General features: G+C 45.8%; 1 protein-coding gene and 3 non-coding genes across 4 annotated transcripts in view; all 4 read right to left on the bottom strand.

The window, feature by feature from the left end:
- NCAPD2 (non-SMC condensin I complex subunit D2) overlaps positions 1 to 13,169 on the bottom strand; it is a 39,578-nt gene that overhangs the window by 22,615 nt on the left and 3,794 nt on the right. Inside the window, exons 3-11 of the mRNA XM_075842975.1 lie at positions 12,602 to 12,677; positions 12,057 to 12,115; positions 11,302 to 11,483; positions 11,087 to 11,226; positions 10,436 to 10,563; positions 9,005 to 9,128; positions 1,833 to 1,980; positions 1,552 to 1,749; positions 793 to 927 (exon numbers count right to left, since the gene is read on the bottom strand). Coding sequence (XP_075699090.1) covers positions 793 to 927; positions 1,552 to 1,749; positions 1,833 to 1,980; positions 9,005 to 9,128; positions 10,436 to 10,563; positions 11,087 to 11,226; positions 11,302 to 11,483; positions 12,057 to 12,115; positions 12,602 to 12,677 — 1,190 coding nt within the window. The remainder of the gene's footprint in view (positions 1 to 792; positions 928 to 1,551; positions 1,750 to 1,832; positions 1,981 to 9,004; positions 9,129 to 10,435; positions 10,564 to 11,086; positions 11,227 to 11,301; positions 11,484 to 12,056; positions 12,116 to 12,601; positions 12,678 to 13,169) is intronic.
- LOC142664228 (small nucleolar RNA U85) lies at positions 9,700 to 9,999 on the bottom strand. The gene has a single exon (XR_012851238.1). It is a non-coding gene; the product is annotated as a small nucleolar RNA U85 (small nucleolar RNA).
- Positions 10,637 to 10,937, bottom strand: LOC142664227 (small nucleolar RNA U85). Its single transcript, XR_012851237.1, has one exon. It is a non-coding gene; the product is annotated as a small nucleolar RNA U85 (small nucleolar RNA).
- On the bottom strand, positions 12,201 to 12,497 carry LOC142664226 (small nucleolar RNA U85). The gene has a single exon (XR_012851236.1). It is a non-coding gene; the product is annotated as a small nucleolar RNA U85 (small nucleolar RNA).

Below are 13,169 nucleotides of genomic sequence, written 5' to 3'. Positions count from 1 at the left end.
AGGCTACTATTGTTTCAGGGATCAATTCTGTTTCGCAGAACTCTCCCATACAACGCTCAGCTCGTTCCACCACACCCGTGGCGGGGGGGGGCGCAGTCTTGGCCAGAACACCGTTAAAGGTGTTTTCCAGCTTTTGACAACTTGTCCACCGGATAGGTCACCAGTACATGATCTGTGGGTATTCGACACCCAGGCCCCGCACAGATCAGCTGGTCCGGTGACTCCGCGCACCAGACATACAAGCCAGAAGCAGTTGGCTCCGGCCACGGAATAGCGGCCGAGCTGCATCTATTCAAGTGATTTTAGCAGACCTGCAGCATGGCCGCTATGTATGGAGCCAACTACATCCGGGCTCCGTACATAGCATTATGTGCCACAACATCCGGTCCCCACAGTCCACCGGAGCGGCTTATCTGTGCGGGGTCCGGGTGTCAGACCCGCACCGATGACATATTGATGACCCATCCGGTGGATAGGTCATTAGTTGGCAGAAGGTTGACAACCCCTTTAAGCCTCTGCTCTACAGGTCCTTAAAGCCACTACCTGGTCTCTCTCCACACCTTACTCTATTCTACGGGGTGGACACTTTGCATCGTATTTTTCCTGGTAGCAAAAATCTGTAGGGAATAGTGAATTAGATAACCTTTTAATTCCCTCCCATAACTACTGCTTTAGGACGTACAACCGTGTTTTCTATCGGTGTCTCAGTAGATGCATCCCATTAGTAGTTAAGATGTGAAGTAGACGTCATTTGTAGTTAGAGGAATATTTAAAATCAATTTGGAAACTTACCTTACAAGTGAAAGGATTGTTAGCAAGAAAAGATGCAAGAACTTGTATTGCGTTTTTGCAGACCTTCACAGATTTGTCAAACAGACGACCGACCACCAGGGTGACTACTGTTTGGAAACGAGACAATGGTAGAGCCTAGAAGAGATAAAGAGAACGCTAAGACCGGCAGCCAGCACCGTACCACAAGACAAAAGCATGAAATTAGGTCATGTCTACCGGTCACTTCACACGCAGTTTTTTGGTGCCGGTTTTGATGCAGAAACCGTGCCAAAAAAAAAAAAAGTCCGAAATTGCCTCCTATTGATTTCACACAAGCGGATAAACGCTCACGGTAAGAAAAAGCGTTATGTCCTTTCAGGCATTTCTGTCTGATATCCCCATTTACATCAATGGGAGACCGGGGAAAAAAAAAATTGCGGCGGTGAAAAAATGTTGCAAGTGTTCTGCTGGCAGGTCAAAATCCCTGAAAGTTGAGTCACCGCTTTCCACCTGCAAAAAAAGTGTGAACTTAGCCTTAAGAAGCAGCAGCCCGTCAAAGGCTTATGTAGTTTTGTAAATTATGGCGCATATGGAAAAAATGGGTCTGCCCATCAAGACCATTACCCAGAGGTAAAATAGAGACCGACACTTAATAAACATGCCTTAGTAACTTTGTACTACGATACAATCGGTGTTTATTAAGGGCCATGTGTAAATAAGGAGATGCCGGCTCCGAGTGAATAAGGTGGTTTCATATAACCATTCCATAACATCACTTACCTTTTCTTGCACGATACGATTGAAAATCTGCAGGACGCAGGAACGTACAAAAGTGTTCACATCATGTACGTGTTCTTGGAGATGGTCCAGGAAACTGTCTCTGGTGTTCTTTTCGGATTCATCCAGATTGTCTCTGCTAAGGACACGAACAACAGTCTCTCCCATTACAGTCAGTACCGCATTTCTCATCAAGTATGGCTAGGGTTCGCAAGAAAAAAATTTTCTTAATAACTGGAACGACCCATCAATTCAAACTTTCAAATAATGACTTGACATTGTACCTCTCCATCCAGGTAATCCAAAAGAACACTGATATTAGGCATTATAATGGCAGGAATCCTCTCCGAGAGCTGCGTTATAAAGGTACATATAGTTTTCACTCCAGAGCTTTCCCGGGAGAGACCCTCGCACGACTTCTGTCCAATCTTTCTGTAAAAAAAAAAAAGGGTTTAAGAAGACAATATAACATAACGAGCGTGGTCTGGCAGTATCTTTAGCTTTTATTCACAATTCAAATTTCACAGATAACTTTCCGAAATACATTTTTTTTTTCCATAACTGGAGATTTGAAGGTTCGGCCCTGTTCACATTTGCATCAGGGCATTCAGTTCTGCTCAGAGGAGCAGAAAAATGGAGTGCTGGACGCAATGGTTCCGTTGCGACATAGATACCATCGGCGGCTGACCGTACCCATTGACTTTTTTTTTTTTTAAACTCGTTTTATTGAAGAAACGTAGTACAAATGCAATCATTCCATACACATTGCAGACATGGATGATAATCTTTAACTTTCCAACTTTACATATAAGGAGAAGTACATACATGCAATCAGATTTTTTAACATGAGTCTAGAATCCATCAGAATTACAAAAGCAACTATATTGGAGAACAGTAGCCAAGACAAATTTGAACACTTCGCATAAATGATCTAGATCCACCACCCCAGATGTTCAGACATGTTTTAATGACCTACGCAGGTCGCTATACCTGTGCGGAGTATACTGTGTCCCTGCAGAATCACACCAAGCTTCCCATATCCCATGAAATTTATCAATGCAACCCCTCTGTCTATACATTATTCTCTCATACGGGATAACCGCGTTCACCAGTGCTTTCCACCCTGCCACTGTGGGAGGACGGGGGTCCATCCACCTTAAAGCAATAGCTTTTCGTGCCATAAACAGAATTTCTCGGAGGAATATTTTCAGATAATGTGGCCACTGTTCATCCTGGAGGATACCAAATATACACACTTGTGGGCTTACTGGGACCGGGATATGCATGATTCCCTCAGCAACTCCTACCACCTCCTTCCAAAAAGAGGAGATAACCGGACACTCCCATATTATATGCCAAAAGTCTGAACTAGGGTGCCTGCATCTGTGACATTCTGTGCTCGGATATCTACCCATTTTATGCATTCTAACAGGTGTCAAGTAGCTTTGGTGGACTATTAACAGCTGTATCATCCTATTGTTGGCAGCTGGCGACACGTATAATGGAGAGGTTAGGATCACATCCCAGTCCTCTTCTGCAAGGTCAGGTATCCTCGCAGTCCATCTATCCTTGACCATCAGGGGTGTACTAGCTACCTTGGCTGTAATGAGAGATGTATATATAGCTGATATCAGACCTCTGGGGCCTTGGGACCTAAAAACTCCTATCAGAGGAAGCCGAGTGAATGTCGTGTCAGTGGGGGGGAATTGGGCATTGAGAGCATGACGCAATTGTAAATATCTGTAAAAAGCAGTCCTGGGTATTGCAAACTCCGACTGCACCTGTGAAAATGATTTGAGGATGTTATCCGTATACATGTCCCCTATAGTACATATCCCCTTTTGAATCCAAAATTGTGGAGCCAGTTCCTCTGATATCTGAGGGAGAAGGGGGTTAGACCATAGTGGCATATCAATTTGTACTCCCGAGTGGCTGTATATGCTCTTCGCAGCCCTCCACACCTGAGAAGCCACCCTATGGATTGGTAACACATTTTTAATTTCGTTCAGGGACCCTTCCAATACCGGCCACAGAGTGGACATATGCAGATGGAATGCCAGGTGATGTTCCCTATCCGGCAAGGCCATATTGGCGACCCATACTTTGAGGTATCTTAGTTGCCCCGCCAGATAATAAAGGTAAAGATCTGGCAGGGCCGCCCCCCCTGATGTTTTGGGGCGCTGCAGAGTAGCAAGACTGAGCTTCGATCTATTGGAGCCCCATATAAACCCTGGAAATAGGGCATGTATCTGTTTGAAAAACTTTTTGAACACTGGTGTCGCTGCATGTTCGAGGATATAGAGACATTTAGGAAGAATTACCATTTTTATTAGATTTATTCTACCCGTTACTGCTAGGGGAAGAGTGCTCCAAATCCGAAATTTAGCCTTTATATATTCTAACAATGGCAAGACATTACTGGCATGATCATTCCTATGCTCTTGATTTATAACAACTCCTAAGTATTTAAATGAGGAGACCACCCTTAATCCGTGCATCACTTCCGGCCCTCCCGCCCCCTGTAATGGCATAAAAAAGGACTTGGTCCAATTGACATAAAGGCCAGAAAACCCCCAAAAGATTTCCAAAGTGGTGATTGCCAAGGGCAGTGTCACCATCGGTTGGGACATAGAGAACCATGTCATCTGCATATAGGCCAATCCTATCTTCCCTACCCCCCAAACTAATCCCTTTATATCCATTATGTTGGCGTATGCGTAAGGCTAAGGGTTCTATAGCAAGTGCGAACAGCAATGGGGAGAGGGGGCAACCCTGCCGAGTACCCCTCTGTAACCGGAAATATGGGGACAGTATGCCGTTCACCAGGATTTGTGCCCTCGGTGCTTTATATAGAATCGAAATCCATCTAAGGAACTGTGGTCCAAACCCAAACCTCTCCAAAGTTTCCAACAGATATATCCATTCGATGGAGTCAAAAGCTTTCGCAGCGTCTAAAGACGCCATCGCCCAGTCAGCCTTCATCTCTTTCCCTATCTGAGCTATAATCTGTACCCTCCGGATGTTATCGGAGGTAGATTTCCCAGGCATAAAGCCTGTCTGGTCTTCATGGATTACTTGGGAAATAACTTTGTTCAGCCTATTTGCCAATATTTTAGTAAGCAATTTGTAATCATTGTTCAGTAATAATATCGGGCGGTAGGAGCCACATTCCACAGGGTCTTTATCTGGTTTCAGCAGAACAATAATAGTGGCGTCATACATACTTTCGGGTAACTGCCCTCTCTCAAGTGCATACGAAAACATAGCTGCTAGTGAGGGAATGAGATGCTCTGAATATTTATGGTATACCTCAATAGGGATCCCATCAGGACCCGGTGCCTTTCCCTTAGCCATATCTTTCAAAGCTTCCCTTATTTCATCCTCAGTCACAACCTCTTCCATAGTCTCTCTACCTTCCGCACTCAGCTTAGGGAACTGAATACCAGCCATATACGACTGGAGCTCTAACTTATCATATCTAGATTGTGAGGCGTATAGCCCCCTGTAAAATTGAACAAATGCCTCGGCTATGCCTTGGGAGTCAGTCAAGCATTCCCCGGAACTACTTTGAATTTTAAGAATAGCCGGGCTTTTAGAATTTTGATGTATTAAATGGGCCAACAGTTTACTAGACTGGTTACCCAGTTCAAAATATGTTTGTTTCGCAAAAAATGTCTTCCTATGTGCCTCTTCCTGCAGCAGTAGCAGGTACTTCCTCCCCATTTGCAACCATTGGTCTCTATTTGTGTCAGTGGGGTCAGCCGTATATTTACCCTCTAGTTCAGCGCATTGTTTTCCCAACTCCACTTCTGTTCTGGAAGAGTCTTTTTTAATGTATGAAATAGTGGACCGGAGACACCCCCTAAGATATGCTTTCAGTGTATCCCAGGCAATGCTGGAGTTTTCAAAAGTGCTATGTTCCCTGTTTAACACCTCCAGTTGATCAGGGATCCTATCCTGTGGGCCTATCAGGGTTAGCCAAAACGGGTGTATTTTCCAACTTCTGGGCAGTGGAGGGCCTGGGATGCTGAAGCTGGCCACTATTGGAGAGTGATCAGATACCGCCCTGGGTTTATACGAGATTGATTCCACCAACGGTACAATTAAAGAGTTTCCCACCATATAATCTATACGGGACAGGGAGTTTCTACCTAGGGAGTGACATGAATACACTGTAGACATCGGGTACTTATATCTATAGAGATCCTTCCAGCCCATCTCTTCAAACAGTAGACCCAAAACTGATACCGCGGAGGGTGTCCGGACCTGCCCGGTAATAGCATTAAACCTATCCATGTTGCTGTCCACCACCATGTTGAAGTCTCCCATGCCAAGCACTCTTGCGGTCGGATATGTGGCTGCAAAGGTGGCCGCCAAATGTAGAACCTGTAATGAAGCTGGCAGGGGGGATGTATACACCCAACAAGACATGAGGTACATTTTCTATAAGCGCATACACAAAGACATATCTACCCTCACTATCCACTTTAGTGTGAATTGCTTCCCATCTCACCGATTTGTGCACTAGTATGGACACGCCCCTTGAGTATGTCGTGTGATATGAGTGGCTAGACCACTGCACCCATGGCCGGAGAACCGTTTTCATTTTAGCTGGCGTCAGGTGTGTCTCCTAAAGGCACAGTATATGAGGGTTAATCTTGCGTATATAACTATATAATATCACTCTTCTGTGGATTGCCCATGCCCCTCACATTCCACGACATTACCGTTAAAGAAGACATTTCTGAACTTTATCTTCCACATACAGGAGATATCCATATTGCCTGATATACATCAACACTCCATCCCATCTCAAATAATGGCTATAACTATGCATTCCATCCCTTATGCGGTTACATTTGTACATTAATGGTGCTATAACTATCCGCACCCAAGGCACATTCCAACTTAAAACCCAGAACAACAGGTTACTAATAACACAACCATACCGGCAATGCATTGAGATGCATATTACATTACCGGTGCGTGCCGTATAACGTGGCATTTTGAATATACGGGGGTAATACCCGCGCCAAACATCAACTATGGATGCTTCCATCAGGACTTAAACGACCAGCAACTTTTTCGGGCAAGACGTCCAATACTTCAGGATAGCCTAAGTCAGTACTGTTCTAGCATAAGGACCAGCCATTCTCTGCCAGGCCCGGTCTGTATCCTCTTCAAGCTGGGGCCTTATATGTTAACAGGAAAGTCCAGCGGCAACAAAAACTTCACCACGAGGCACCAACCTTGATATCAGGCATAGCTAGTTCCTTCGTGGCTGACGCTTGCCTCTCACCCAATCATCAGCATCCTGCGGAGAATTGAAAAAGATGGTTCTCTCTCCGTCCACAATACGCAGCCTAGCCGGATAAGACATGGAGTAAGGGACTCCCAGCTCCCGTAAACATCGTTTAACAGCCAAAAATGTCGCCCGTTTTTTTTGCAATTCTGCCGAGAAGTCGGGGAAGATGGAGACTTTCGCCCCGTTATATGTAATTTCCGGCAACCTGCGAGTCAGACGCAAATTCAAGCCCCGATCATTGCAGTTTAGCATACGTGCCAGAAGCGGTCTGGGGGGAGCCCCCGGTGGTGGCGGCCTCCCCGGCACTCTGTGGGCTCTCTCAACCGCCAAGGCTTGCGAAAATGGCGCATCAGGAAGCAGGTCTTTAATCCACTGCAGAACGAAATCACCAGGAATCTGACCTTCAGCTCTCTCTGGCAGGCCAATTATGCGTATGTTGTTACGCCTAAGTCGATTTTCCATGTCATCTGTCTTCTGTTTCCATAGTTCAGCCGCCGATTCTAAGTCAGCAATGGCCTCCGGTAAGGACGCCGTTCTGTCCTCCACCCCGGATACTCTATCCTCCACGTGGGTCAGACGCTCACTCATGGTCTGCATGTCCTGTCTCATAAGGCCTATGTCAATCTTCACTTCCTCCAGCTTACCGGTAAGTGAAGTTTTACATGCTGCTATAGCTGCGAGGAGTTGAGGAGTCATTTCGGACAGCGTAGGCTCTGGGGTTGTCTCCGTATCCGATTCCTTGCTGCATGAGGCCTCTCCTCCCTTAGATCTCTGAGGCAGAGGTGTGCGTCCGCCATCTTGCCCCTCACCCCTTGCAAAGTTTTGCAGCTTCTCCGCGGCCGTCTGACCTCTAGTGGGGCCCATGCTGGCTCCGGTACTTGCCCCCGGTCGTCTCGGGCGTCTGGACGGTATATTTGTGAGTTATGGAAGCCTCAGGATCTTTGCAGGATAACGATGGCACGGGTTCACTGCGGAGCTCCTAGAACATGCGACCGCTCCTGCTGCGCGCTAAGCCACGCCCCCCCGTACCCATTGACTTTAATCAATGACTTTTTACTAGAAATAGCGCAGCCTTCTGCGCTATTTCCAGCAATTCCTGCCGGACCTGCGACGGAGGCCCCTAACGGAAACTCTGATGCAGAGGTGAACAGCCCCTTTAGAGGAAAAACACCTACAATGAACACTGTTAAAGCATCAAAGGGGGTCTCCAGGAAAATACACCTTAATGCCTTCTTCAAACGAACGTGTCCATTTTGAGTGCGCAAAAGTTCAGTGTGACATGTGTCTATGATGCGTGGCTGCGTGATTTTCGCGCAGCCGGCATCATTATGACACTCCCTTTTTGTGCGACAGTAAAGGAGGGGATTTTATGTTTCTCTTCTTTACCAGCTGTAGCGCGAATCACGCGCGTCACCCGGAAGTGCTTCCGTGTTCGATTTGCACGCACCCATTGACTTCAATGGGTGCATGCTGCGCGAAACACGGGCAAGCATAGTACATGTCGTGAGTTACGCAGCGGACTCACGCTGCGTGAAATTCACTGACAGTCTGCACGGCCCCATAGACTAACATAGGTCCGTGCGACACTGATGTATAACACGTTCGTGTGAATAAGGCCTTAGGCTCCTTTGATATGCAAGTTAGCGTTCCTTACATAAGAGATGCTCCCGCGGTCAGATGCGCCATTCCACCACAAGTCAAGTGATCCTCCAAGTCTGTTCTATTTTATAAAGGCCAATGAAATGGACGGGTTCTACAAGCCCAAAGCCCCCTACATCATGCCGCTAAACCCCTCCCGCTACTCCCCTAATGTGCCGGCTGCAGCGAGATACAACTTCAAGTCTCTGTGCGTGTTTTAGGAAAGGTGAAGAGGTAGAGGAGGACTAAGCAGTGGGATGGATTCGGATCACTTATCTGGTTGATGTGCTAACCACTGGGGGCATGTTAGGAGCCATTGCTGTTGGGACAGGCAGTAGTTACCACTGATTATCACGTGACTGGCGATTAAATCCTGGAGCGACACTCTTTACGGAAGTAAAAAGATTCAACGAGCCAAAAGTGGTATTTGCCCAGGAAACCCCGTTTATTTATAGGAAAAACTAAACAGGCAAAAAATAAAAAAAGTTCCTACAGGCGAGTGCAGCGGCTCACCTCATGATCTCGCCCACCAAAGATTTCATTCCATATTCCGTGGCCCACAGAGTGACAGCATGGACTAGCAAGGGAGCCAGATGTTCAAAGTGCTGCAAGAGCTGAATAACCTTCACACTAACACCTAAAAAAAAACAAAAAAAACAAACCAAGACTCAAGACGTGAACATAAATACATTAAATGTCTAAGATAACCTGGGCCCAACTTAATTTAAAATATTTCTAAACCATTTCCCTTCTGATGTAAATTAGGACTCATTACTGGTTTTAACCTTGGATATTCCGTTTGCTGCATTATGGACGCAACCTAATAATCTATAAACCAAACATTATGCACATGAGGATCCATTAAAAGAGTGGTCTGACTTGTGAAATTTTAGGTACTCACTTCTTTTCCCTGTCAAACCTGCGCTGGCACTCCTCCTGGTCTTGGCTTACAAGCCATCATGGGATTGACAGCGGTCACGTCACCTACTTGTGGCAGTGCTGCTCAGAATCGGGAGCCATGATGCCAGGCATACAACATGTGATGTGGAGCCTTCAGTTTACAAGCTGTCAACATTGGCCACAGCATCAGTGCTGGATCGCCAGGGGAAAGAGGAGAGTACCAGTTCTCAATTGCAACTATTTTAAAAGGTATTTTACAAGTCGGATAACCCCTTTAACTGGAAGATTAAATAGTGTCGCAAAATCAATGCCATCAGATTACCAAAGTTACACGATCATTTCTCCTGCTCACTTGTGAGTGGTGGCCTCCGCTCTGCCCCCTTTAGGTCACAATGTCTTGTAGGTCTCCTCACTAACTGCACCCTCACACTCTGATGGGCAGTTTAGATCGGTTGATAAAGACCCCCCGATAAGAGTTGTTGCAGGTCTGGCCTTACAGCGGCAGCGAGACGCTCATCCACAGCCACCAAGATTACAGACCGAGAGCCATGAGCGGAGGCCACGCAGGAGACGGAGTCTTCACATTTGCCTTTAGCTCATCACTTGGCGGGAGACGTTTGCTTGCTGACCAAGTAGCCCAAATGTGTGGGAATTTTGGCCATAGCAACCAACGTTTAGCTTTATTTTCTGAAAAAATATTGCCTTGTCAGATTTGAACACAGGACCCCCAAGTGCTGCAAGTCAACAGTCCTCCCCACTGAGCCACGTTCAGACATTGCGTCTATGCACGGTCAGGTTGCTTGCTGTATATTACTGCAGAAGCCATTTGTGCTCTCGTCATCAGCTAGATACTACAAAACGCCTGTTCATACTGTGCGGCCCCTGTATCCCTGTCCATTGGGACGGAGCGACTATACAGTCTCTCTAAATTGCCTACTAGAACTTGAGCCTGGTATTTAGTAAAGGCCTAACTCACGACAGCCCAGGTAGGTGGTTGCTGTAACCTTGTAGAGACGCATTTGCTCTAATTTTTTGATAACTTACTTAATGTATCGTTTGAACGTTTCACAGCCACACCGAGCAGATGTGATAAAGCTTCCCATAGAGACTTGTTCTTCAGTGCTCCAATACTTGGATTTTCCATCATTTTATAGCAGCAGCCAGTGACCATACTGAGGAGAGAAACACATTTTAGTTACCAAGACCATACGAATTACAAGCGGTCACAGTAAACGCTCTTTACATCGCTGTCAGATTACCAAAGACATGTGCTCACGTCTCCCCATTACCTCTTTAATTGGGTAATGACCTCCGCTCGGCCCTCCCCAGATCGGCGGATCCTGTAGGTCCTCTCAGATTCTACAACACAAAACTCTTGTGTGCAGATCAGACGACGACCAGCAACAAATGCTAATGTAGGTCTGGCCTTACAGCGGCAGCGAGAAACTTCTGCGCAACCACCAAGATTACAGACCGAGGGTGGCGAGTAAAGAGGTCAAACCCAGAGGACCGAGGAGTCACATTCGCCTTGGACTCATCACACAGCAGATGTTAAAACGTTTCTATATCTCCATCTCTTATTTGTAGGCTTCTTCTAAAACCTACGTCCAGAAAAGTAAATCTAAAAATATCAAAGCTGGAATCCATGTAATATAAAAAAAATAAAAAAATAAAAATTATTTTAAGTTGACAGACCTGATAAACTCGTCTTCTATCAGCGACATGTTCCACAGTCGCCGTATATCCAGCTGAAGCAGATGTGTGATGATTTGCAGGACATTCTCCCTCTCGTTTTCCCATAAAAAGCCGTCCACTTTGGACCTGCTTTTCTTGCCCTGCGGACACAAAAACAAAGTGAGCAAAAGCAGGTACAGCGAAGGAGTTTTCCCCAAACTAGGATCCTGCAGTACCTTCCCGCTCGGCTCCACATTCCCCAATGCAGCTTTATATGTTTCGACTTCAAACGCCTCCACCAGATGCAAGAGGAGAAAGCAGTTCATCTTCAGGGTGTTCAGGTGGAGATTACGCTCTGCCGTAGCCAGCGACAGATCTTCTAGGACGGAGGGGAGCTCGCCCGCATGCTGAGAATTGGCTTTAAAAAAAAAAATATAGCAATGAAAGAATGAGGGGCGAGAACGATCTTTAGTAGCAACTTCACTGCTTATGGAATGACTGGCAAAATACAAAACCCATGCAATGATGTAGCAGACACTTGAGCCACATGGAAAGTTCGTGGAATGGAAGTTAATAAAGCAGTTTGTCTTAGAAAGTCTTACTAAAAAAATATTTTATCTTTAGAGCCACTTTAAAAATCAGGCCGTCACCTACAATTACAAGACCAGCGCCCCCTTAAGGCTACATGCACACGCTGCGTATTTTTCAGCAAAACCGAAGAAAAATAAATAAATTAAAAAAACAAAACAAAAAAAACTGCCAAAACCACATGCAATACGCATTGTGCCTAAACATCTTATTGGTCCAGTTCTTTGAAATGCAAGATTTTGTCTCATTTCAGATATTGAACAAAAATGACTAAACATTGACCAGGCTAAATCCATAGACTTGCGGTCAGCGACTCAAATGGTCAAGTAGAACAGTCACAAGCCAATAAGCTTACATTTCTCCATATTGCAGCCAATCAAAAACAGAAATATATTCCCTTTACCTTTGACTAGCAGTTCAAGCAAATCTTCTTTCAGAGCGACATCCACGGAGCGGAACTGGCTGCAAGAGACCAACCATTAAAAGAAAGAATAAAGTGTGGGTTTGGCCTTGACAATGCAAGAAAAAAAAAAAACATTCTGCAAATAGCCATCAGATTACCAAAGATATGTGCTCACGTCTCCGCGTCGTCTTAGTGAGTAGCGCCCTCTGCCCTGCCCTCTTCAGCAGACGCGCCATCCTGTAGGTCCAGTCAGGCTCTGCCAACACACTCTCGTGAGCAGATCAACTGAGAAAGACCAGCAATAAATGCCACTGTAGGTCTGGCCTTACAGTGACTGCGAGACACTTCTCCACAACCACCAAGATTACAGACCGAGGGCGATGAGCAGAGGACCTACCCAGAGGACGCAGGAGTCACATTCGCCTTGACTCATCATGCGGCCAATGGGGTACAGTTTTATAAACTTAAAAGCATTACTCTATCAATAAGAGGATTAACTAGAAATATATGATCAACAATTATATAGAAACTCACTGTTTACTTACTACAAGATGCTGTAGAGTGAATCAAAGTGCTGTAGAACACATTTGGGACCCTGGGACCGGAGAGCGGCTTTATAAGCTGTCAAAAACAAGACAGACATAGTAATGCATACACAATCTCATAAGGATTAAAAAAATAAATCATGTGATGACTCTTCTACAGACATATGCAAGTGGTAGAGCCTGTATAGAAGGAAGCGACACTTGAAGGGGTACTCCCAACAAATATAACGCACAGGATATGCCATCAATGTGTTAGGATAGGTGAGGGTCTCAGAGGTGGGACTCCCCTATGAGGAGAACAGCAATGCCACAAACCAACTTGGTAAGGCGGCCACAGCATCCAGGCTGAGGGAACATAAAGGTGGCTGCGCGCAGCGTTCACCATCTCAGTCTACCAGAGTTCCGGAAACAGATGAGCAGCAGTTCTCCACATCATTGCAGGTCCCTAACTCATTTATGGCGTAACCGGTGGGTATGTCATGAACGCGTGAGTGGGGAATATCCCTTTAAAGATAATAGGGGGCTCTGAATCATGGAAAGGTGCTGTACAATCCATTTTAGTGCAGCC

The sequence above is a fragment of the Rhinoderma darwinii genome, chromosome 11 (assembly GCF_050947455.1).
Source record: "Rhinoderma darwinii isolate aRhiDar2 chromosome 11, aRhiDar2.hap1, whole genome shotgun sequence".
Classification (NCBI taxonomy): domain Eukaryota; kingdom Metazoa; phylum Chordata; class Amphibia; order Anura; family Rhinodermatidae; genus Rhinoderma; species Rhinoderma darwinii.
The sequence above is the reverse complement of the archived record's forward strand: the minus strand, read 5'-3'. Positions and strand labels throughout refer to the sequence as shown.